Genomic DNA, 26,260 nt, shown 5'->3' with positions numbered 1-26,260 from the left:
TGAAATTATTTCGTTTCACTATCAAAATTAAATTAAATTAAATTAAACATATTATTTTTACTTTTGCAGAAAAAGTTATTTATTATAAAGTATATAATTAGGCTTAAAATAAGCTGATTTTGTAAACCTTTTACCACCTTTCATGGTAAACATGTACCCCTGAAGTCGTTGTAAGTCCTATTGGATATTAGTGGCACGATTTTTCAAGATCCAGCGATTTCGGTGACCGAAACAGACGAGCATGAACTGGAACTTTAGGCGGCCCCTTCCGTTTCCACATCTTGATGACAAGAAAAAAAACCAAGCGCAGGCTGTCTTCCATAACTCACCTGCACGCACCCACTCCTCCACATATTGACCCTTTCCTCGCCGCCCAACCCCTCCTCCGCCCTCACCTACTGCCTCCCTCCTCTCCTGATCTTCCCGATTCCCCCCTCTCGCTCGCTTTTAGGGCTTCGCCCGCCGATGCGAAACCCCGATTCGCCGCCCCGATCGAGCGCCGTTCTGTCGCGGGATCTCTTAGGGGCCTCTCGGCGGATCCTCCGGGGATCTCGTCGTTCCCTATGTTGCTAGACGCCTAGAATGAGGCTGAGATTCGTCCCCCATCATTGCCGCCTTCTGCTGCTCCTCCGCCTGCGTCGCTGACCTCGTTTCCCATGGCCCCCCCTCCGGCTCTCCGCCGTCCGGGACGTGGAGAGCGGCCTCTCCGAGGATTCCCCCACCACCAAGAAGCCCCCGGCGCCCGCGACGCCCGGTTGCCCCTCACCCGGTGGGAGGCCGCCGCCGCCGGCTCCATCTTCGCCATCTTCGCCGTCGGCCTCTTCTGCATCTACCTCACCATGCCGGAGGCCGACTACGATAAGATCCTCCGGGTGCCGCGCGACCTCGCGGAGCTTCGGGTCCTCAAGTGAGTTTCCCCCTTTCCCCCCTTTTCAGCTGAATGTAGGTCGGTTGGTTTGTTTTCGTTCGCTTTATTTGGAAATTTACTTCCCCTGTCGGAGTATATAATAGTATAGAAGTGAAATTAGGGTGCTGCTGGGTCGTTGGATGTGAATCACAATCTTTACCAACCAACCTATGTCTGATGATGTTAATGGGTTGCCTTGGCCTGCAGAAATGTCATTGGATTCATTATGTTTGTTCGGATTTATAACATTTCATTGGTTGTTTTATTTACATTAAAAGTAGCTATCATGAAAAAAAAAAAGATTTTTCCCCCAAGCTTGATTAACAAAATTTAGGGGCATACGAAATGCTTAGGTGCATGGCATTTCGTACAAGGATACAGCTGGAGCATCCGGCTTGCCCTGAAACGAGCTTGCTGGGTGAGAGGGAGCTTCTCTAACCTTAGCAACCGCATGAAATTCCAAAATCATTGTCAAAGGTGACTATGGTAATCTTAGTACACAGATATCATGTGACCTCCGAGGGGTATGGTGTCTGCAAGACTTCTTTGTCTACTCTTCCGGGATGCATACCTTGTGCCTGCTATTTACAGTTAAAACCTGATGTCTTGGTATGCTACCTTGCATATACAGATGCTTGTTTAACATTTCTGCCATTATGCAGATCAGAGATTGGAGGCAGTTTTCTGCCTGCCCTTCCACAATCATGGAAATTTTCAACATAAGAAATCTACTTTGACTGTAGTGCAAAATTTGTTAAAGGACAGGGCAACTAGTCCAGGCATCTATGAGGAAAATTGCTAACCAGCTTACAGCCATAAAGAATTTTAGTGATAGAACCCAGTTCCATTAGACAATGGAGCACATTTTAGGGAGATCACTTCATGACCAATAATATTTATTTTGCAATTTCCATGTGTTAGGTAACTGCGGGCGCTTTCACATTCAATCATATGAATCCAGCTACAATTGTGTGATAAATTAGGTTCTATATCATCTAAATAAACATATTTAACATAATTAGTCTTTATCTGCTAGACTATTGGAAGTTTATTGTAGACATATTGTATGAGTTTGTGGCTAGTTTGTTTTTTTTTTTTTTTTTTTTCTTAACACGTATTGTGTTCACTGTATTGAGGTCTTTTTGGATGAGGAGAGGTCATATTTGGGTAATTCATGGTGTATGGAGATGTGTTTTTTGAATTTGGATATCTGTAGGGATCTTTTGCATGATTAGTCAAGTTTGAGATAGTTTATGATGACAAACCATGCTTTTTTACACTTTTTTTATGTTTTCAAAAGTAAGTTATTTTCAACCCTCAATTTTATGGATTATTTTAGTTTTTATTTTCACAAAAGATTTTTAAAAGAAAGCAGAGTACAAGGTGACGAGAGGTTGGCCAGCTTACATAAAATATCTTGTGGCTTAGAGATCTGAGCTTTCCTATTATCATATACACCACTAGTTGGCACCAATGTTAGCTTTAGGACCTGCCTGTGTTTCTTACATGTGGTTGTCTTCTTAGCTGATGGTGTACGTCTAAAGGGCATTTTATGTTGATGTCATGCAAAGTGCCTTGAGGCGTGCAGCAACAGTTCAATTTGCAGTCTGGGCAACTCTTTTATGCGTGTGCTTTCTGTGTTTCAATCTGTTGAATCCAAAAACATATGTATAACAGAGGCTCTGACATCCACATTACTTAATTGAAAATAATGGTCACACCATTTTTTATTTTACAAAGGCAAGCATGACAAGTAATTTGATCTTGATTGTAATCTGTACCATGATCTGCTCTTGAATTATTCTTCATTATTTGGTTCAGATTGATATGAGAACATGAGACAATTATCTACAATCATCTACTACAGTGATTCTTTCTGAAATGTTTTCCACTATCACATATATAATGATGAGATCCTTTTTTAATATTTTGGTGAATCTATTTTTCAGAGATAATATTGCTGTGTAATGCAAGAGATTACCAAGCCAAATTCATGCTAGGGTACTGTGCAACATACCATCTTCATGCAGACATTTATGATTCCAGGCACCATATTCATTGTCATTGCTGGCTGGGAGCTCTTTTTGGAGTCGTCAAGGGTGGTCATTTTGGTTTGTTTTTACTGCCACTTCTGGTGCATCCTCTTGCTATTTTCTTTCCAAGTTGATTGGAAGACCTTTAGCTAGCTGGTTGTGGCCTGAAAAGTTGAGGTTTTTTCAGGCAGAGGTATAAATAATAATCTTTTTTATTTCAGCAACGCATTTACTTATCCTTAATGTGGTCTATGCTGGCATCTCTGTTTAAACCTCCTTAAAGGACTTTTATTTTGCTTAAACCTGGTTTTCAATTCCCACGATCTATTAATCATCAGTTTATGTCTAAGAATATTGTCTCATTTCAATGCAGATAGCAAAGCGCAGAGACAAGCTGTTAAATTACATGCTTTTTTTTGAGGATTACTCCATCACTGCCCAACACATTTATCAACATGGCATCACCAATTGTTGACATAACCTTTCCATGTTTTTTTTCTTGCGACGATGGTTGGTCTTATTCCGGCATCTTACATCACTGTCAGAGTGAGTTTCTTCTAAGTACTATGTTCTCATCCTTTCAGCTGTCACTATGTTATATATCCTTCTTGGTAGCTTTGATTTTTTTCCCTTACATTATATGCCCTTCTTGATAGCATTGATTTTTCGTTCCCTTACATAGTGATTTGTTAGTTTTGATGGCAGAATATTGGATTAAAATTCAGAATGCTTCTATTCCTTATACACTTTGCATCACAATTCCCTTTTTTTTTCTTTTTAAAAATTATTTACTGCAGTCAGGCCTGGATGCGATGCTTCTATTTTGGTGTTTTCCCTAACTGTTTTAAGACTGGAATATGAATACTTCCATATCACGCTAATTCCTGAGGACCTGAAACAAGGTCTTGTGACTCATGTTTGGATTTAGTTATTCCAATAATGTATCTGTTTCCAGAACAAGAGGCTCGTCTTGTTGCTTCCTTCACCAACTAAAACCTTGATCAAATTGTTTGGCTGATTGTGGTTTTCTTTGGTGTCAATGATGACAAAAAGCAATTATGTATTCAAACTAACAACAAATATCATGTGTTTTCATCTTTCTTATGTATACATGTAAGAATGTTCATGCACATGCTTATATTTGTGCATGTGTGTGTGCACGTTCTTGTGTTTCTTTTTAAATCTATGAATGCAGATGGTTCATGCTTTAAAGGTAAAGCTTGTTGGTTAAGGCTAATTAATGTTGCATGTTTAAATGTAATACCCTACATACTTCTTATAAAAGAAGAAATGGCATATGAATTTACTACAATAGAGCATTGGCATTTAGATATCATGAAAAATAAATAGAAATGATTAGCATCAATTATTTGTTTTCAGTGAGTAGCTTATTATCTCTGCTAATGTATTCTCTAGTCTAATGATTTTTCTTCGTCTCATTTTGACACACAACAAAGATTAGTCATAAATCCTGAATCTACATGGCATGTTTACCCTTTGAATATACAAATAGCTTGCTTAGTCATTACTAGCCAGTATTTCAGTCCGTGTCATGTTATACAATTAAATAGTTTTAGAGGCATCTTGATTGGGGCAATAAGTGAAAATATGCCATTTTTGGACATTATGATGGTGCTTATTCCGCTGGTAAATGGATTCTGTTGGAAAATTCTTTTGCCAGTTTTTTAAGTATACCAACAATTATTTCTAAGGACCACCATGTATTTATGCTAGAATGTCAAAATGGAGGTTGTCTTCTAGTTTAGGCAAAATAGTGAAAACATTTACAGTGGAGATTATCTAAGTCTCTACGTACGATCTTCTCTGATAAAAAATAATGCATTTGATCAATTGCAATGGCAAGTAACTCTATGAAATGTAGGAAGGACAATGTGCTAAAATATTATTGAAAAAATTATTAAGGTATATATGAAGGAGTAATGAGAAATTTTTGAAGTTATAGGCTAAGCAAACACCTTCCTTCTTTCTCTGATGTATTAGAATTCAAATCTCATAGGGATCACTCGGTAATTTGCTGGCCTATTAAAATCAGAAGAAAATGTCAAACTAGTTTTGTGTTGTTTGTGCAATTACTTTCCTGATATTGACCACAATAGCATCTATACGATGATTTACATAGAGTTAACTAGGACCTACCTCTTAAACAATGACTACATGGACCTATGATTCTGATCTTGTCATGAAAAGGAAGGTCAAAGGAAAGGATAGATAGGAGAGTGCCCATCATATTAGTCATTTCTTGGTCTGAGGTATTTTGAAACTATACAAATTATGGTGTGTTTTGATCAAACCTTATCGTAATCATATAGTAATTATTAAACAATATGCTTATTCTAAAAAGGAATGTGCGAGGTCTGAGGAGAGTCAGATATGCGGAGCCTTGACCCCATATGTGGGGAGATTATTTCCATGTTTCGAACCTATGGCACCTAAGTTATGGTGGAGCAACCTTAGCATTGCACGTTGGCCGCCCTCTAGACAATATGCTTATTCTATTTAGTTATAAGTTTAAAATGAAAAAGTATGATAAACGTATAAATTATTTGTAATATTCATTATTGTTAAAATCTTAAGGTTTACGGTCTGGAACTTACGATTTGATAAAAATGGTCCTAAATGATCTGTATCCCAAGATTTAGATTGGTGTTATAGACTATACATTCGTTTGGATCATAGATTCCTGCTTGATTATGCTAATTACATATTAAATCAGGGGTTGCTCTCTTTGTATAATTCATGTGATTATGGATTTTAAACTACTTTTCACTAGGTAAGTGTTGAAAAAGTAAAATTGGCAAGTCTATTTTTTGGAGTTCGTAGAGTTAAAAACAAAGTTGCAAATATTTGTGTTTTTACAGCTATATGTTAAGATTTGTCCATGTTTTTCCTTAAAGCATTCTACCTGAAAGCATAATCAAGTTGGTAGATAATATAAGAATTTCGTGAGAAACCAAACAAAATGGTTGTTTCATTGGACATGTATGGGCTTATATTGGTGAAAATAGAGTTGTATATATGGCTTTCTACCCCATTTCATTTACTTTATAGTTGACTCATACTTCAATTTTCATATTGCTTTTATATTTAACTAGTTCTAAAAGTAAGTAGAAAATATAGTTGTTCTTTTTTTGGGCAAAATGTTGGAAATGTTGGAAGCTTCAAATACCTTGGAGAGATTTGTTACTATAGGCTACCTTTTTGGGCCTTTGGCTAGGGCCTAATTTGACTGATTGGGCACCCTGGGCATAAACAGCCAAGGCAGCCATGTCGATCCTCTGTTTTTGGAACTACAACTGCAATCTTTTTGAAATTGGTGGAACCCAATTCTTGAGTTTCTTCTTGCACTACTAATTTTAGTAGAAATTCCATTTGGAAATGACATGATCTGGGAACTGCATCTTTGACTTGATTCATTCCTTTTGTTTAGTTTGATCCCCTCATGAGCTCTTAATACTTTACCCAAATGCCCATTTCATATAAATTTGACTGGTTTAGGTTCAGTTTCTTATTATTTTTGGCAAGCCTCTATTGCTCCCATTAATTGAGATTATGCACTCTCAATAATGACACTGACAATGCTACACTCATACATGGAAGATGTGTTCATATTACCAAAAAACATTCCAGGACTGACTATCTTCCTATGCTTGCTGTATGGACTATGGAGTCAGTTGTTTTTAATTATTTGCAATCTTGCATATTTTGTTTGATTATAATCTACGTGGAGGTTGGGTTTCAGTAGAGGCCCAAGATGCCTAACGAATAAACAAGGGTCTCGTTAGTGATTTTCTTTAATAGTTGTTGTCATTACTTTGAAGGCCAGACTGAATTTTCTGCTTGTTCTAGTATTTTTAGTAATTGAACCCTTGGCCTTAGGTCCCCTCAGCATGCATCACATAAATGTCACTTTTAAACATTTCCCAGTCTAACCATGCACAACTACTGTCAACCTGCAGGCTGGCCTCGCTCTTGGGGATTTAAAATCAATCAGAGATCTCTATGACTTTAAGACATTGGTAGTTTTGTTTTTTATTGGATCAATCTCCATATTACCAACGGTCCTCAAGAGGAAGCGGACATATGAATGAGGCTTCTATGAACAAGTTGCTCAAGTCATTGGAACTCTCACGAAAGCAAGGAGCATAAAGCTATAGCACGGTGCTGTTCACACATCATAATTTGTTTAATAAGTTCTCAAAATTTATTTTTCAACAGAAAAGGAAGCAATATTCTAGGACTGAAATGTAATCTTTTGACTGATAAATGAAGGAATGAACTTTTTTTTTTTGCATGCACTCTTCTCTTGTAGCGAATTAACTTTGTTAGCTATAAATGTAGTGTCTTGTATGCAAGTAAACATACAAGAGTTTTGTTTGTGATGTTGTTGCAAACTAACAGTATCGCCTCGACCATGATCATCATTATTGTCATCATCATCAACGTTACCTATGTCTTATTTTGATTTTTAATGAACAGAGCTGCTTAGATTGTTCCTTGTCTGAATCATCTGTCAGTCTGGTATTTGTGTGGTTGTGCCACAGGCTGGTGACTGCATATTATCTATGGTTGCCATTGGTGATATTAATTCTTGATTTGCAGCTGACTACAAGTAGATCCCAAATACCATCAGCTCAGAACTGCTTTGTTCTCGATGCCCGAACATAAATTCTTATGTATGCGTTGAAGTCTTGATAAGAAATATCATTCTCATATTCTTATTAGTAAGGAAAATCTTGAGCGCTATTAAAGCTTTTAATTTTCTATGGTTTCAAATGGGAAACTTTTGGACTAAAATTATATAAAATAACTAACTGTGTATATCAAGTAATGGAAGTTGACAAGATTCAGAAGATTGATTTTTAAAGAGTTCAATTATAAAATCAAGATAACATGGTATAAGTATCAACATAATATTTGTTTTCTTTAATTTCAAAATAGAAAGCTATTTATTTCATATTAAATTTATTGAATAATTCCAGTGTGTTGATTATTTTTGTAAAATTTTGAAAAAAAATTAGGAAAGATTGCTTGCTCCCAACTTTTCCCGTCTTCGACCGGGTCTGGAGATCCAGCTGCAGTCTCGCCCCATCCTGTTCCAACTTCCAACTACCCCAGCCGGCAGCCGCTTTATATCCTATCGAAAGCGGAAGAATGGTCGATCGATCTTCTGACACGATATAAACCGTTGGATCGTACTCCGAACGCTTTTATTAGTCCGCTTGCACAGATCTCGAAGCGGCTATTCGAGATCCAACGGTGATACAACTCCGTTCTGGCTTGCCTTACAAATTATAAAAGAAGACCGTAGGAGAGGGCCTAATTTTCTCATCCTCTTCCTCTAAGCCACTCTTCGTCAAACCCACCGACACCACCACTACCGTTGGCGGAATTGAAGTCGGCAAAGATGGCGGGTCGAGCCGGAGGCGGCGGAGGGGGCTGGGGGTCCGGGACAAAACCCCGGTGGATGGGACTTCCGATGGGGATCGGGTCAGGTCGGAGGCGGCCGTGGCGGCCGAGTAGGAGGGGGGTGGGACTACTGCTGGGGCTTTGGCGCCGAGCCCAGGGGCGACGCCGGTTTTGGCTTCGGAGCCGGCTCCGCCGGACAACCCGGGAACGGCGCCTACGGGTTCGGCTGGAGCGCTAACTCCGTTAACGGCGGCGGCGGCGGTGGAGGCGGCGGCGGCGGCGGCGGCTGCCGAGGAGGCGGAAATGGAGGCGTTGGGTTTGCTTTCGGTGGCGGTGGAGGAGGCGGAGGTGGTGGTTGGAACGGCGGGCGTTCGGATTTGGGGGCGTTGGTGGGGGTCGCGGCGGCGGAGTGGGCTTCCCCAATCCGCCACCGCCGCCGCGCCGCGGCGGCGGAGCGTAACGAGAGTCAAATCTGAAAAGGATACTGATCCACGATGGTTATGTATGTTGTTCCTGTATGCTGATAAATAAATGGAACATGTATTTAAAATAAAGGGATCTTTATCTTATATAATTAGCTGGAATGATCTTAAACCTTTGGATGTTAATTTTTTCTCTACATTTCTTTGTCATGTTTTTATTTGGTAATCTTGAAGTTACATCATACGCTTGTCTTTATGGTCTTGCTTCACTCTGTTAGTTTTGCTGAATGGATTCTGATGAATTCCTTGAGCACTGTCATCAAATCTGATACTGAAGTCCTTAACCATGCAATCAAATGAAGTTTTTTTTTCTTTTTCCTTTCCCATAATGCAGCTGAACAAATCATTGGGTCTTTGTTGTTTCTTAATGTTTACTGAAATATTCTGGGAAAATTGCGGTATCTCTAATAAATTGATAGTTATCCATGCCTGACCCCATACGGTGTTTGAGTTTCAAGGCAAATTTATCTGATTGTCGTTATTTTGTTGGCAAACTAAAGCTAATCAAGATCATGCAATCTCTCCCAGCGATCTCATCGAATCCGTTAGGGTTTCTCTAAAACAGGCTCTTAGGCCCTGTTTGGGAAAGCTTTTGGAGGGCCAAAAAGCACTTTCTGGCCCTCTAAAAGTACTTTTAAACAAAAAAAAGATGTTTGTTAAAATTTCGGAAAAGCTGTTTCAGCTTTTGCGGGAAGCTGAAAACAGCTTTTGGGGGGAAGCTCTAATTTGTAGCTTCCTCCCAAAAGCTGTTTTCAGCTTTGTCGGAAAGATGTTATTTACCAAAAGTACCCCCATTTAAAAATCCTTTTTTCTTCCCAAAGTGGCCCATCACCCTCCTCTTCCTCTTCCTCTTCCGCCCATCCCCCTCCTCTCCATCTCCCCCGCCGCTGCCCATGACGCCCTCCCCCTCTTCTCCCTCCTCCGCCGCCGTTCCGTCTCCCTCGCCGCCGCCCCTTTCCCTCGCCGCCGCCCTCGACGCCCTCCACCTTTTCTCCCTCCTCCTCTGTCGTTCCCTCTCCCCTACTGCTGTCGCCAACGCCCTCCTCCTCTGCCGCTGTCTCTCCCCCGCCGCCGCTCCGACATCGTCTTCCTCTTCTCCATCCTCCTCTGCTGCTCCCTCTCCCCCGTCGCCGCCCCTGACTCCCTCCGCCTCTTCTCCCTCGCCCAACCACCTCTCCCTCACCGCTCTCCCTCTTCCTCAAAGCTTCTCTCTTCGGCTTCGTCGCCCATCCTCCCGTCGTCGCGCCGCCGGGAGCTTGATCGCCCCTTCCATGACCATGCGGGAGAAGTGAGGCAAGGGAGGAAGAAGGGAGGGGAGAAGCTTCGGGAAGGAGGAAAAAGAAAGAAGAGAAGGAAAAGAAAAGAAAAGAAAAAGAAGAAAAGAAAAATAAAAGAAAAGAAAAAAAAGAAGAAAAGGAAATGAAAAAATAGAGAAAATAAAATAAATAAATAAATAAATAAATAAAAATATTAGTAATTGTTTAACCAATTTTATCATCTAGCAAGAAAATTTGTTAGGGGAGATAAATGGTCATCAGAAGAGTAAAAATTAATTTACGCTAATAATTAAATTTTTGTATATTTTTATTATTGTATTATACTATAAATATAATATAATATTGTATCATAATACATTAATATGTTATGTTAGATAATTTAATATTATATTATATTATGAGAATTAATTTATGCTAATAATTATAATATTTTATACCTTTATTATGTATTATACTATAAATATAATATTATATTACATTATATCATAATATGTTAATATATTATGTTAAATAATTTAATATTATATTATATTATGGAAAATTAAGTTATGCTCATATTTTTGATGATATTGGAAATCGTGGGGTGCCCTTTTGGGCGGCGGCGTCCGCCCACGGCAACGTGCGTCCGCCTTTGCTCCCTTCCGTCGAGATTGCCGCTGGTTAACTGCAAATGGTCATCAGAAGGATGAAAAATGAATTTACACTAATAATTATAATATTTATATATTTATTATTGATTATACTATAAATATAATATTATATTACATTATACCATAATATATTGATATGTCATATTAAATAAATTAATATTATATTAAATTATTATTCTATAGTACACAGTATTATAGTACTATATTATAATAATATTATATTATATTATATTAATATTATACTATATCATATTTTATGTATTAATACATATTATATTTTATTATGCTCTGTTTTATAATACTAGTAATGTCCTTTATGGTTATTTTGTCACACAAAAGTACTTTTTCAGTTTGTTTACCAAACACATGTTAAAGCGCCACAGCACTTTAGAAATGTAGTTACCAAACAGCAAACAGCTTTTTATAACAGCTCTACTTCAGACAGCTCTACTTCCAACAGCTCTACTGCCAACAGCTCCCCAAACAGGGCCTTAGTCATTGTTAAGTCCAATAAGCAAATAAATCCGTGGGATCTACCTTCATCGGCAAGCTAGTTGGCAGCTTTTGTTGACCCTGTGCTGTCTCAGGCAACAGGTTCCCAAGGTTCATGATGGTAGATTGCACAAACCCAATCAAATTCCTTGTGGCCGCCGGCTGGACTGACGTCAAATTCTTTTGGTAGGTGCATCCAGTTTCACTTCGGCCCACCGAAGCATATGATGGGTTTCTGAGATTTGAAATTTTTTTTCTTATATTTCAAAAAGTACATTGAAAATATGATTGTTAACATTTTTTTTCAAATCCCAGAATCTACGATTAGCAGCAGATTTAACCACATGAATAACAAATTCAATTGTAAATAGTTTTACGACAAAGTAGCTAAAGTTTGCATGATGAGAATGTGTGCTTATGATAGTACTAGAAGAGAAATGAATTGTGAACTAGAACTGGATGTGCAAATCAGACCATTCTTATACAAGATCATTTCAAGTGTCTTATACATGGAGTCCACAAGGAATTTTCTCATGGAAAGGCCATGCTTTAGAAATCTAAGTTGGGCCACCTATATTCCATTAGAAGTCCAAATTCAAGCATAATAGCAAAGTTATCATAGTCTCGGCGAAGCTAGAAATCCAAATTATAGCAAGGTTTAATGCGACAAATACCCAAAGACCAAGTATTGATGTCTTTCGAGCACCCGCAGATATCCATTATCTCAATGTCCAGTTTGACCTTCTAATAACATCGTTGGATCCAATGTTATCATCTCACCTGAAGATTTCTTTGTAAAGTCTTTTGGTCAAAAATAAATCCATTTTTTCTTGCAAGATTAATATTTCAAAATTCACATTACTTTTTTTTTGGAAATTCAAAAGCTTTTTGATTCTGTGATCACTGTACTCTACCTTAAATCAACCAATATTTATAAGGGCGGTGTGGGCTGGGCTGAGCCGAGAGCGCGTGTTGCAAGCAACTGCAGTTCTGCTTGAGAGTGATTCGGCTATGGTTATTGGCTTGATCCAGAAAGGCACCGGTGGTGTGGGTGGATGCCACCCCTTGCTTCGAGATATCCAGGTCATGGTTAGTGGCGGCGTGGCATTGCAAGCCAAGCACGTTTACAGAGAGGCTAGCGGAGCCGCAAACTGGGTAGCCTCATATGTAGCCAACCATTATAGCAGAGCCGGCTCGAGCCTTAGAAGACCGAGGTGGTCGCCTAAGGCCCTCGGCACAAGGAAGGCCCCGCTCTGCCCAGTGCCCATGAGCCCATCCCACTGCTGCACAGCTTTCACATCTGAAAGCTAGTAGAACGGTGAGCTACCGCCTGGCTACGCCGCTACAGTGCATTCCCGATGACAAATAGGCTGCGGGCTATAGGTGACTGAGGTAAGGTAACGTACGGGCGGCGGCTACGAGCCTACGACAATTGACAAACAACGGACATTTCCTCCCTCCTTCTCTACTAGTGTTTTTTTTTTTGCTGAACTTTCTCGACTTCTTCAGTTCTCCTCTCCCTCCAGACTCCCGTGCTTCTTCAGTTCTTTAGTTCTTCGATCCTTCTCTTCTTGGCTTGACCGTCGACGGCTTCTCAAATCTTTAGTTCTTGGGCCACTCTTACTCCGAAATTCGGACCTTCTCTCCAGCTCTTCTCGGCTGCTCTCGATCTCATCAGCGGTCCATGGTCCACCGTCCTCTGGCTCCAAAAAGGCAAGAACCCGGTGGCCCGCCACCGTCCTTTTGGTTCTGCCGACTGCCGTTCTGGATCTTGACGGTGGCGAGCAGCCACTTGGCCCACCTCTCGGTCGACCGGACCATAGGTCCACAACCACAGGGCCACTAACTCTAAGCTAGGAACATCCAATAGGAAACATCCAATTTTATCGTTGCTGCCCAACTTGTAGAGCTGTAAGTCTTGATCTCTCTTTGTCCTGATTTTTTGTGATCAAGTGCAACATATATATAAAAAAACTGAGTAATGTATTTACTCAAATGTTAGAGTTGTTTAATCTATTCATTCTCTTGGAATGAAATCTATATGCACAACTGGTATATACTGAACAAAGTGTAAGAAGCTATCTGATGCCTCACTATTGTCTCAAGAGTCTCATGTCTAGTGGCCACTGGTCAGTTCTAAATCACTACATAGATATGCGGCACTTTATTGCATCATATAGTTCCTAAGGAATTTTTCTGTTCTAGATTGAGTTTCTAAGCTGTTATACATTTTTCTGGAGAATTCTGTTAGCTTCTGAGCTAGTTTGTTCATTACTCTTTTTTTATGTAGATCATCTTTTATCACCATATTGACTTTTGATTTACCTGATATTCATTTACCCCCAAGAGTTCCACTGCCATTCATTACGGGCAGGCCTCTAAATGTATTTGGCCGCTCCTGCACTCGGGAGATTCCCAATTAGATAGAGTAGCTGCATAGAGCACTCATAGATTTGTTAGTTTTTATTTTTATTTATTTTTATTTTTTATTATTTCTTTTGTAATAAAAACCATTATCATGAAAAAAAATTAAGAAAAAATAGAAGCTGCCGTTAACTTCGTTAAAACAGTCAACAGCGTTTTCAGGGGAAGGCCGTCAAATAGGAGAACGGCGTTACCGAAACCTTATCTGACTCCCGAGTCCCAAACCGAGCTAAGGCCGCAGGGCACCGGAATCGAGCAGAAGGCAGCTCCGAGACATGGCGGCCCTCTCCATGGCGGCGCTCCCCCTCTCTTCATCCCTCTCCATCGTCAGCCGAGGAGGAAACCCTTCGGCGTCTCTCCCTACCTCTCTCTCCTTCCCCAATCCCTCTTCTCCTCCCAAGGTAACACCCCTCTTCTCTTCTCTTCCCCCCTTTCTCCACCCCAGCTCTCTCTCAATCCTTCCTTCTGCTGCAGCGCGGAGCCCTCACCATCCGTTGCGTTCGAGTAGGGGGCGTGGAGATCCCCAACAACAAGAGGGTGGAGTTCTCCCTCCAGTACATCCATGGCATCGGCCGCTCGAAGTCCCGCCAGATCCTCTTCGACATAGGAATGGAGAACAAGATCACCAAGGACCTCACCGACGAGGAGCTCATCTCTCTCCGTGATGAAGTCTCTAAGTATATGATCGAAGGAGACCTCGTAAGCCTCCTCCCCCTCCCTTGATTCGCATTTGTACTGGATTTCGTCTTCAAGTATTCTTTTCGATGACGGTTCTCTTTCTGGATTTTGGCTCCAAGTTTTCTTTTTGATGATCTTTTCTTTTTGGGCTCAGGTGTTTTTAATCGATACTGGATTCTATTTTTCTGGGTCTTGGCATTCTTATTAGATTCTGGCCTCCAAGTCTTATTTTTGACGCTGTTTTCTTTCTGGGTTTTGGGGAAAAAGAGACGTTTCAACAGGCTGGCTATCGAGAGGTTGAAGGAGATCAGGTGCTACCGCGGCATTCGGCACGAGATGGGGCTTCCCTGCAGAGGCCAGAGGACCAAGAACAACTGCCGCACGCTCAAGGGAAAGAGGGTCACCGTCGCTGGCAAGAAGAAGGCCAAGTGATTCCCTGCTATTTTTTTCCCCTCAATGCTTTCAGAATTGGCATTATGTCAAATAGCTTGTTGTACATTTATGACATGCTTTAGTTTAAGTTCCTGTTCTCTCCATAATTTGGAGTTAGACACCCAATGCATTACTGGACTTGGCCTTGCACAATGGTTACAAAGGACTAGTTAAATTGATGCTTGATGTGAATTGGAAGTAAGCTATATAACATGCTTAAGGTGATGCTTATAGGTGATGTGTGTGTTATTTGGCTAACATGGGATGAAGTTTGTGTGGAATTGGTGTTTCAATTCTATGTGTGCAGCAATCACTTAATGGTTTCCATAGAATTGGTATGGTGGTTTGTTTGTGGCCACATGTGCTCATTGCTGCTTGCTCGCAATATTGTTTTGATAATGAACTTCCATATAGCTTGTGCAATAATTATGCTTCTAAAATTCGATCGGACTGCCGATATGCGAAAGTTAGATGCATGATTTGTGGTTGAGGTTTTGTTTATTGCTTCGCTCGTTCTCCTAAGTTTGTATTCAGCCAGTGATATTATTTTTGTAGAGTTGCATGTTGGTTTTGCAATCTTTGACTATTTTTTTCGGTTAGCATGGCTTTCGATTTATTACTTCTTTAAATTGCAAAATTGACTAATTTTTCTGTTAGCAACTTAGCATGGTTGTTCATTATGTTCATTTCTGTGTATCATAAGAAGCAGGTTTATTTTTTTATCTATACCATTTCCATAACCAATGTGATCCAAGTGACATAAGAAAGTGTTAGGGATCATCTGCCATATCATTGCTTTATTCGTCAGTACCATGTAGAACATAGTGATTCATTTGAGGGGTACTTGGGGTCCTGATTGATACTACCTAATCCTGTGCATCGAACCAACTTCTAACTCCTAGATTGAGGAGAAGTAAATAGGGCGTGGATGGCGATATCTAACCTAAACCAGCCTGATGAATTATCTAACCAATCTTAGATTGTTGGATTGGACTGGTGAACTAAAGTGTGTGATCAATGGCAATATCTAAAACCAGCCGGTGTCAACCATTAATCAACATGTAAGTGGTGGGGGAAAAAATCGAAACCCATTTCAATCTAGTGGGAAGGGGGAAAAAATTCATCATTTTTTTTTTTTGGTGAAACCGGTATTTATATAGCTTTTACATGGGTACGGCCTGCCAAGTCAGAAATAATAAAATGATACAAAGGAGAGGAAATCTCAGAGGCACTAGTCCAAAGAAACTTTCCGGTGTGCCGAGCAACATAAGAGGCGACGCAGTTTGCGACTCTATTTGCCTCCCGATACATGTGTACAGCCTGAAAGGAAGCCAATCTCCTGACCAGTCTGCGAGTCTCCATTAAAATTCACCATTGAAAACCGCATCCCTTGATCAAAATCAATTTGCTGCAACCAAAAGGCAAACCTAGAAAAAGGTCGGGTCGTCATGAAACCCCTGACCTGACGGAGCCCGGCCCAAAATTCTTCCAAACCACATGGGCCAGAGCAGGGCGGCAAGAAGCATGGGCCAGCAGCAGGGCGGCAAGAAGCGCCATTTAAATTTCTTTCACCCTTTACCCTTCGACGGCGTCGGCGAAAGGAATCCAACTCCCCCCTCCCGCTTGCCCTCTTTTAGGAGCTCGATAAGAACCGACTCGTAGGAGAGGAGAGACCGGTGTTCCTTGCGGCCCCCCGACGATGGACGAAATCCCTACGCCTCCGCCGCCGTGGACCTTCCCGTAATCCGCTCCTCCTTCTCCGCCGCCACCGTCTCCCTCCACCCCCGCTCTGACGATATGCCGTTGGGTTCCGCCGCCGATGGAAAGGAAGGCTAACCTTCCGCCTCCCCCGGCGTCGAGCAGCCAAATCCATCCGATCGCCGGAGAGGCCAACCTCACCTCTTCCTCCTCCTCCTTATCCTCCTCTCTCTCCGACCCGGATTTCCTCCGACACGTTCATGCCGTCTTCAAGCGCCACAGACCTCTCGGTATGCTCCAATTTCTTCTTTTCCCGAAGATTTGTTCGATATCCAGTCGCCGTGCCTCTCCCTTGGAATGGAATTTAGGTTTTCCCGTTCCAATTCGTCCAAAATCGTTTTTTTTTTTTTTTTTATGGCGCATTGTGAAATTTGTAGTCTTTTCTAGATCTGTGGATTTACTAAAGAAATTAGGGTTTTGGACACTGAACAGTGAGCCCTAGTGGGATGGTTAGTTTCTGGATAATTTGTTGATCAATTTTTGGTTTGCTTGAGAGGATTTTCAGGTACAATGCAGTCTAACGTCTCCCGCGCGAGCCGTGTCTTGGTTTCCCAAACAGAGCCCTCGAGGAGCGCTGCTTCTGCGTCTTCCATAAGTGGAAATCCTTTCAGTAAGACAGCGTTGCTAACTGGAGCAGTTTTAGGAGCTGCGAGGATGCCGAATGTGGCATCTGATCAGAGGAAGGACAGCGTGGCTGAAATGGCGACGGCTCCTCAAGGGGATTCATCGGTTACTCCCCCATCAATTACCGGAACCATAACTACGTTGCATGATGAGAATTTGAGCCCGTTTGGCTTGCCGAAGGGCAATTCTGAAATCCCGGTCAATCAAAAAGAGTCATCTTTCTCAGTTTCTTCCTTTCACTTGGCATCCCCACATGCTCTGGCTGACGATCATTTGAAGAAGGACCAGCTTGCTTTGGCTGGCAATGCCCACGCAACTTTTCAGAGTACGAGATTTTTTTTGGAACTGCTTACTGTTTGCTGTCATGAGTTGAGAGTCTGTGTTAAGGAGCTATTATTGTTATAATTTCATTGTTTCCTGCTATGTATAGTTCTGTGTGTTTTTGTTTCTCTTAGGTTCTTCTTATGCAGGTGCTGATACACGAATGACCACAGATACTAGAACAGACAACATTTCATCTTATTTGGGTTCTCTTGCATTGGCAGATGGGGAAAGCTATTTGGACACTCAGGCCACAAATTGTCAGGACCCAAAGCAGCAGGTTCTTGGGATCATGGGAGTGTCTTTGAGCAGTGCGAAGTTTGGTGGGAGTACCTTGTTGGAGAAGAGGATTGAACATAGTAGTAATAGGTGTTATGTGGAACCAATGACTCGATCTTCAGTTATGGGCTCTTCGTGTGTCACTACAATGTCAGTCCATTCTGGTCCAACTTTTCAGTGCACACATGCTCCTTTGGCTGGGCAGACTGCCTTTCCAACACAAACGTCATCATCTGCTATAGAGAACTTGTCAGGTGTTACGGACCATGCCCTTCCAGAGGGGCAAGGAAGTGCCGGGAAGGAAGCTGATGGGCTTCAGAATCATCAGCAGGGTCTTAATTTGGGTGAAAGTATAAAACAGATGGGGCCGTCTGGTGATGCCAACTGTTTGCAATCTCAGGTTCCACCAGCAAACAACACATCATCAAATATGGGTTTGGGGCCCTCTCAATCTAGCAAAGCAGAGAAGGCTCCTCGCGAAAAGAAGTATGACCCTGATGTATTTTTCAAAGTTAATGGAAAGCTCTATCAAAAGCTTGGTAAAATAGGTAGTGGAGGAAGTAGCGAAGTTCACAAAGTCATCTCATCAGACTGTACGATATATGCTCTGAAAAAGATCAAACTCAAAGGCCGTGACTATCCAACTGCCTATGGATTTTGTCAAGAGATTGAGTATTTGAACAGGCTGAAAGGGAAGAACAATATTATTCAACTTATTGATTATGAGGTACTATCTTGCAAAGCCAATCAGATTTCTGTATGATTTTTTTTTTGTTCCTTTTGTTGAATGCAATTTCCTTTTCACATGTATTCATTAGAACTTCAAAATTGCATCAAACATTTTCTTATTTAGAAATAAATTCAGCTAGTGTAATTATGTAACTTAACATCCAATACCCTTTCAAATATTTTGCATGAGTACATGATATATGTAAACATTATTTTCTCAATGTTAGATGCTTGGATTAGTGCTGATGTTGTTTACAAAACTTTCTTTCCTATTTTGAGCTATGATTGGTTCCTTTTCTATTTCTGAACCTTGTGAACAGATGACTAGGGCAATGAAACAACTTGAGGTAACTTAGTGTATAAAACTGCCCCCAAATGAGTTGAAGTGATTACAAGCATAAGCTGCCTAGTACCTCTCAAGTACATAGACTGGCAGTATGATAGTTTATCGATTTCCCCAAAATTATAAAATTATAAAAAAGGCTCTATTCCTTGATTACACCCTACATTAATGAGTTCTTTTCCCAAGTTTAAAACAAACTTTTATCTGGGATTAAATATCTTTGATCTTATAATTTATACGGAAGCAGCATCTCAAAGATCATGATTCTCCATTCTCGTAGCAAGAATTCTTCTTGGTGTTGACTTTTTGTAGTTGTTCTACATAACCACACTCTCTGGTCACTTATATTAGGACAATAATGCTGGCCTTGCTATACTTATAAGTTCAATATTGCCTACATTTAGTCTTCCAACTAGTAAATCTTCCAAACCATGCTGTGACTATTATATATAGGCCACAAATGACCTTCTTAAGTTTATAAAGTTTATCCTCAATAAAAGTTGCATTGTAATGAAAATAGATGACTAGGAAGAACTAGAGCATGTTTTGATGGTTACAACTAACACTAACCCCAAAAGAAATAGTGTCTGTCAGTAGGATGGAAAGTAAAGTCTCTCTGCTTCTTGAGACAGTTATAGGTAAGTTTATGTGAATTGTAGATTGAGAAGATGAGAGAAAGAAGTATGTTAGATGAGGCAGTAGAAACCATCCCTGAAACTTTATCTATTCTTAGGGCGAAATTTTAAATCCTATTTATCTCATGAAAATTAGACTTATGGCTAATGACCGATTGCTCTCCTTAATATTAGAAAGAATAAGGATTATGAGCATAGATCATTCTTTATTACAATTGAAGTAAGGACTCGGATGAGGATCCTCTCATTTCCTCCATAGTTGACAAGGATCAAGATGAGAAAAATGTCCCCAATATAGCTACAACTTAGAGAACGATGATCAGTATTGGACAAAATTGGAAACATTCAAAGGCGACAATTGTGAAAAGAAATTCACTCTCGTCACGGGATCACAATACTCTTATCTTCTAAGTTGAACAATAGCCAAATAACTCACAAAATAACATGATTTTTTTTAGTATTTCTTTTTGCTGAACAATGACATACATGTCCAGGGACTTTGTGAGGCACTGTGAATTAAGAACAATTAGGGAATAGAAAGTGAGAGCGAGTTATCAAGTCAAGAACAGTCCTGCTGAGCCTAACCCACTTCCTTCAAATTGCATTCCTAGTTAGGTATTAGATTTGTTTTCTGCAAAACCTGAAAATGATTGTGTCTGCTGTTTGAACAATATCCAGAAGAACCTCTTATTGTGTTATACAGTGGATGGAATATTAACGCGAATAAATAGTATTCAATGCCTTATGAAAGTAAATATATTGCATTCTCCTTATGTCCAGTTAAATTATACTGGTTGTTTGTGCATCTACATGTCTTTTTCCTTTTCTCAAGAGTGAGAAAGGGATGGAAGATCCATCTTAGGTTATTAAACTGTACTTGTTCCGTGTGTATTTGTATGTGCCCTGATATACATGCGCTCATTTTCATTTACCATGTTGTAGTATAGATAATATAAATATGTTAATAAAGCAGCACAACTTTTCTTCTGGATGACTTGCATTGCTTAAGTCCTGTAGGCATTCTTGTGAAGTGCTGCTGACAACAACTTTTATCATCACTAAATGACTACCTGGTCCTAGATAACATGTTGCATTGTGCACTACATATTCTCTTATTGAATTTAGGAGGGCGATATACCAATTCTTGTTTCTTCATATGCTCAGATTGTTTTTAAGCATGCTTTCTTTTTGTTACTTGGGGTGCCAGTCTATCAATGGAGAAAAGCTAATGTGTGCACCTTGATAGCAGCCAGGAGCAGTGTAAATTGCAATACGAGGTTGGTATCTTAGATGACTTCGGTTAATTAATTGAAAACTTTTAATTCGTTAAAATATTTTTGCCTCAACCAATGGGATATCTTTTTAGCTGCATATGCATTGGTCCAATGTTGTCTCCGTATTCCACTAGGCCGCATAGTGTAGTGTTAGACAGCTGATTAGGACAAATGGGTCATGCATGTGGCCTGGACCCTATGCTAGTGACCTATATAGTTCTTCAATTTTATCTCTTCTCTCCATTTGATAATTTGTGGAGTTATTTGTTGCCTTTTGGTGTGCGAAATTTGAGCATAATGCATAGGAAGGTTTTGATACCTTTTTAGGTTAGAATATCCTGCATTACTAAATGGGCCTTAAATTAGAGGGAAACTGTTTTACTTTTTATCGCTAATTTTCTGCTTATTTTTGTTTATTTTAATGGCACATTTATTTTTCGATATTCTAAAATCCCAGCTGCATATGTGTCTGCACACATACATACACCTACATGTTTTCCATATGAACTTTTCCATGCCCCAGCTGCCTGCAGACAGCAGCCTGCTTGTCAAAATCGTGAACAAGATAACTAAGTTTTTGATCCAGTTGGTTAAGTTGTCTGAAGAAAATTTTCTGGTGAAAATGCTGTAAAGACTGACTTTTCTACTACAGGATGTTTCACATTTCTGGACAGTAGTATCTAAAAGTAGACTTCATGAGTGGCAAATAGTGTGACTTTGACATACGAGATACAACCAGCACAAATTCCTAGTAAATATTTGTCTTACTGGTAAAAATATGTTGCCAATTCGTTCTTATTGCACTTGTCTGAAATGTTTAAGACTTTTTGCACATCTTCTCCCAGTAAGTCATGCCTTCCTGTATTGCCAGAATGCAGGAGGTGAAAAAATCGTGTATATTCTTATGTTATATTATCATTTTCTTAGTCTTTATGAATCCATCCTGACTTTCTGGAAAAATAATTTGCAAAAGGAAGAACAAACATTACCGTCCATTTCACTATTCTTTACACTATTTGGACTATGTGCACTCACGAGATGTAGTTTCTAGCACTATATTGCACTGATGCTTGCTTTCATTTCCTAGGTGACAGATAAAACTTTGCTCCAGGAAGTCGTGAATGGCTCAACGACCATAAAGGATGGAAGGATTAAAGATGATGAATATATATACATGGTGCTTGAGTATGGAGAGATTGATTTGGCTCATATGCTTTCACAGAAGTGGAAGGAGATGAATAACTCGGGTTGGAAATTGGATGAGAACTGGCTACGGTTTTATTGGCAGGTATTCATCAGTCTGCCTTAACCAGTTGTCTTATGTATTTCCAGCATTTAGGTGAATTGAGGCTCTGCAAAGACGGACTTGTTGCTGTCGTAAGTGGGAACAAGACATTCTGGTTCTGTTTGTTGTTGAGCTATAGAAGTGAATTGCTAACTAACCCATTTTCATCAAATGCAAACTCTAGAAAATAAATTGAACTTGTAGAATTCTCAGATAGTGTAAAGCCATGTTGGTTCTTTTGGTTGCTTTATTTTCAACATCTTCTAGGAGCATATTTTTCAATGTCATCCACTTTTCAACTGACATCTCTATATCACTTTTTAAGGAAACAAAGTGCTGACTGTAGAAATTCGGATTAGCCATTATTTTTAACTGCATGGTAATTTTGACTTTTTAACATTTATTTATGTTGAATAATCATTCTAGAAATGATTTTTTGGAGTTCACACATTTATCATCTGGTTCATTTTGTCTGTCATCTTTTAGTAGTAGATGTATCTTCTCACATATAAAGGGAGGTAGCAGATTTTTTCTTCATCATCCAAATCAATCTAAGAATTATGTTATAAAACTAATTTAAGAAATAATTCTGATAAAGTTATAAGATAGTGGCAGTGCTTGGTTATGGATATTTTATATGGAAAACAGAATAGGGATAAGAGGAGGTGAAGTTTATATAGGAATATTCAACCTTAAGAACTTATGCTGTTCACCATCTTCCGTGACAAGTCCTTCAAATTTTGTAAGGTATTAATCTAAAATATGCATGAAATTTTTAAGACCATCTCTTAAGTTTGCCTACTTTGGCATGCACGGCTACTAAATCAGAATATATGCAAGAGTACATGGAATGCAATCCCCAATATAGCAACCAATTCATTTATGTAAAATTGAGGCAGGATTCCAGCCAAGTAGTATCTGATTAGCATCGGTGAGTGATAAGTGATTTCCACATACTTTAGTTTCTCTGCTTAACTTTGTGCTGTTTTCAAATAAAGAGTTGTTATTATTGGTGTCGGTTGATTTGCAGTTTGCGTCAACTGTGTTGGTTACATTAGTGATTGGTGCATGATAGTGCATCATGTAGTATGAGTTACATATCCATTATTTTGGTCAATTTTGAACAAATTTCATCATTCTACAGCTCTTTCAGTTTTACCCTTGCTTAGAGAGAGTAAATTCTTTTGCCTCTGCAGCAAATGCTTGAAGCTGTAAATACGATACACGAGGAGCGTATCGTGCACTCTGATTTGAAGCCTGCCAACTTTCTATTAGTCAGAGGCTTATTGAAGCTTATTGACTTTGGCATTGCAAAAGCGATACTGAGTGACACTACTAACATCCAGCGTGATGCACAGGTCATCATATTTTTACTGACCAAATTGTTTTCCTTATTAAATTACATCAATGGAGGTTAAATAGCAATGTTGGCTATTCTAATGCAGGTGGGAACCCTAAACTACATGTCTCCAGAAGCATTCATGTGCAATGAGCATGATGCAAATGGGAATACTATCAAGTGTGGCCGCCCATCAGACATCTGGTCTCTTGGCTGCATTCTTTACCAGATGGTATATGGCAAGACACCATTTGCAGGATACAAGACCTTTTGGGCCAAGTTCAAAGTTGTAACAGATAGAAACCATGAGATCATATACGAACCAGTCTCCAATCCATGGCTTATCGATCTTATGCAGAGATGCCTTGCTTGGGATCGCAATGAGAGGTGGAGAATACCACAGCTTCTTCGACACCCATTTCTTGTTCCTCCAATCCCTTCGGAGCTTCCTCCATTCCATGATCACCCCTCAAAATTGCTTATGGAGCGGCTTGAGGTTTACTGGAATGCTCCTGAAGTGTCTAAGCTACGGTCCGAGCTGCATCAAGTTCTAGCGAAGCTCGACAAAGGACAGAAGGTTCGAAGAAGTACGCATGTAGAAGCAAACGTCTCTTGAGGTGTATAGTACTTGCATAAGAAAATGCTGAGACGCAGCCTGCTTGTTTGCAATTTTTGATCGGTTGGGTGTGCCATTTTTTATCATGTCATAAATGCTTGTATTATCCATGGGCAGATAGATGAATCCTTAAGACAGACAAAATGGTAACAGGTTTAGCTCTCTAGACTAATCGTATTTGTTAAGAGATCATGCTGATGCTTCTCAGAGAGTGCCATTGCTGTCCGCACACAGTACATACAGACAATTGATACAGGTGTCTTGCTAAAATTTTCGATCTAAAGGTTATCCGAATCTTTCTTTCACAGCCGTGCTACTTTTCAAAATATTGGTGGGATAGGCCAATGGCTGTGATTCGGAACAGGACTTGTGTTGTCATAATCCAGGCCATCATTGTAAGTTGTAACTCCATCATGGTAGGAGCTCCTGCATCACCCTAATATGGTCTGGCCCTACTTGCAGAGGACGAGTGCAGCTGGTTGATTAGCCCACTAATGGTGGTCCCCTCTGCTTGCGAGCACTCCTTGACGACATCGATGGGATGGATGAGCCTATATCATTAGGAGCCTGTCGGCTCGGAGAAGGTATTACCTACGCGTGGCTCGCTCTGAGAGCGGATAGAATCATATGATAGGAGGTTCGGCGACGATGATTGAGTAGATTTAGGGCCAAGCTAGATTTGAAGACGAGCATCCACTGCCGCAGAATATCTACAATCGGTTAACATCGATGGGATGGATGAGTCTATGTCATTAGGAGTATGTTGGCTCTACGACACATTCATTTCTAGAGTTGAAGTCAGGGCCGTCTGAGAAAGTATTATTTACGTGTGGCTTATAAAAATGCACGTGCTCGATTTAGTAACTTTAGACAATTTTTGATGAACTGTCACTAAACTTAAAAAGAAAAAAGAGAAAAAACTGAAAATTGGTGCCTGTATAATTTGTTGCTTGCTTACCAAGTCGTCCTCTAAGAGTGGATAGGATTCATATGGTAGGGAACCCGATGATGGTGATTGGGTAGATTTAGGGTTATACTAGATCTAAAGACAAGCATCCACTGCTGCAGAATATCTACAATCTGTTGACGAAATATGTGGGTATCCAAGTCACCTGTGTATATTGCAAGACAAATGAGGCTACTAATGAGGTTGCATTGTTTATTGTACAATATTTTGGTACTTGACTTTATAACTTAATCTTATCTCCTCTTCTATTATTTTTTATTTTATTTTTTGTGGATGTATCTAAAATGGTACGATGTATCCGGTTTAACCCACAAGAAAACATGGTGTGGCCTCCCCTCTGGATGCGCCGCTACTGGTCCGCTCATCTTGCAACGCAACTCGTACGGCTCCCACCAGGGACGGCGGGCGAGTACTCAAGTGTCCGGCTCGAAGAGCCTCTCCTCCGGTCCGAAGCGCCCCTGTGGCTTCGCACGCGGCCGGCCCGTGGGCCCCGGCCGGCCTGGTGCACTCCCAGACCGCCGTCAGCAGCAGAAACCGAAGGGCCCCCTCCCGTGGGTGCGCGCCGTCCAAAACTCCAAAGTACCGGGCGACAGCGGGCCGGCCCGGCCGTACCCGCCTCGCCACGTGACGGCCGGCCGATCGGGTCAAACTGGAGCAAAGCATCCCGACCGAATCTCCCTTTGCTGATCCGCTCCCTTTATTTAAAGCAGGCTCGCTGGCTAGCCATCAAAGAGATTCAGAGGTACACCGAATCAGGCGTCCATATTCCGTTCGACCGCTGATAAGTGGACCAGATGAGAGCCGCGTCAAAATCAGGAACCTATACCACCTCGGGCCCACCACCTGAGCGTGCATGTGATTTTCTCTGAGCCTGCCGTTTAACGACGACGGCCCATCTTGATCAAAGTTTAACAGCGGAATCCAAAGACTTTTTAGAGATGGTTGCCTACGAGGTAAGCTAACCTTCTAGTCAATTTAGATGTTTCCGGGTATAAAACGCGACGAACAAAAAGGCTACGCGGTATCGAGTCCGCGCTGACGAAATCACGAATCACGTCTCCAAAACGCTTTTGGTCATCCCAACAAACTGGCCCCGGAATAATTATAGAAGTCCTTCATGGTGGAGAGTGACGACCCGACAGAAACCAACGGCTGTGATTAATGCCGTGCGATACACATATCATGGTGTAATTCCTACCTAAAATTATAGATAGACACGAGAAAATTGCAGAAGTAGAACTATTTTAATAAAAACCGAGTGGGCCGGTCAATCCGAGGTGTTCCCTCG

The 26,260-nt window shown here is 40.6% G+C and overlaps 3 protein-coding genes and 1 pseudogene across 3 annotated transcripts; all 4 read left to right on the top strand.

The window, feature by feature from the left end:
* The first annotated feature begins 153 nt into the window (after window positions 1–153).
* On the top strand, window positions 154–8,981 carry LOC103715252 (annotated as a pseudogene).
* LOC103715267 (putative glycine-rich cell wall structural protein 1) lies at window positions 8,355–9,031 on the top strand (the record flags this gene model as incomplete). The annotated part of the gene is made up of 1 exon (XM_008802839.2): window positions 8,355–9,031. A coding segment is annotated over one exon (489 nt), but the record flags the coding sequence as incomplete, so codon positions are not given.
* Window positions 9,032–13,886: 4,855 nt separating this feature from the next.
* On the top strand, window positions 13,887–15,095 carry LOC103715253 (30S ribosomal protein S13, chloroplastic). The gene is made up of 3 exons (XM_008802823.4): window positions 13,887–14,093; window positions 14,167–14,391; window positions 14,638–15,095. Exons 1-3 carry the CDS (start codon window positions 13,968–13,970, stop codon window positions 14,800–14,802), a joined length of 516 nt encoding a protein of 171 aa, XP_008801045.1. The 5' UTR covers window positions 13,887–13,967; the 3' UTR covers window positions 14,803–15,095.
* A 209-nt stretch (window positions 15,096–15,304) lies between these two features.
* LOC103715254 (serine/threonine-protein kinase MPS1-like) lies at window positions 15,305–24,310 on the top strand. Its single transcript, XM_008802824.3, has 6 exons — window positions 15,305–16,790; window positions 17,066–17,509; window positions 17,730–18,511; window positions 21,853–22,053; window positions 23,247–23,408; window positions 23,496–24,310. The coding sequence occupies exons 1-6, from the start codon at window positions 16,622–16,624 to the stop codon at window positions 24,003–24,005; spliced, it is 2,268 nt and encodes a 755-aa protein (XP_008801046.2). The 5' UTR covers window positions 15,305–16,621; the 3' UTR covers window positions 24,006–24,310.
* The last annotated feature ends 1,950 nt before the right edge of the window (window positions 24,311–26,260 follow it).

The sequence above is a fragment of the Phoenix dactylifera genome, chromosome 8 (assembly GCF_009389715.1).
Source record: "Phoenix dactylifera cultivar Barhee BC4 chromosome 8, palm_55x_up_171113_PBpolish2nd_filt_p, whole genome shotgun sequence".
NCBI classification, from domain to species: domain Eukaryota; kingdom Viridiplantae; phylum Streptophyta; class Magnoliopsida; order Arecales; family Arecaceae; genus Phoenix; species Phoenix dactylifera.
The sequence above is the reverse complement of the archived record's forward strand: the minus strand, read 5'-3'. Positions and strand labels throughout refer to the sequence as shown.

Bases quoted from the DNA above. Each gene is read 5' to 3' on its own strand.
- LOC103715253 (XM_008802823.4), top strand. From the start codon at position 13,968: ATGGCGGCCCTCTCCATGGCGGCGCTCCCCCTCTCTTCATCCCTCTCC. The intron at 14,094-14,166 runs GTAACACCCCTC...CTTCTGCTGCAG, and splicing joins ATCCCTCTTCTCCTCCCAAG to CGCGGAGCCCTCACCATCCG. The intron at 14,392-14,637 runs GTAAGCCTCCTC...TTGGGGAAAAAG, and splicing joins ATATGATCGAAGGAGACCTC to AGACGTTTCAACAGGCTGGC.
- LOC103715254 (XM_008802824.3), top strand. From the start codon at position 16,622: ATGGAAAGGAAGGCTAACCTTCCGCCTCCCCCGGCGTCGAGCAGCCAA. The intron at 17,510-17,729 runs GTACGAGATTTT...TTGCATTGGCAG, and splicing joins TGCCCACGCAACTTTTCAGA to ATGGGGAAAGCTATTTGGAC. The intron at 23,409-23,495 runs GTCATCATATTT...ATTCTAATGCAG, and splicing joins ACATCCAGCGTGATGCACAG to GTGGGAACCCTAAACTACAT.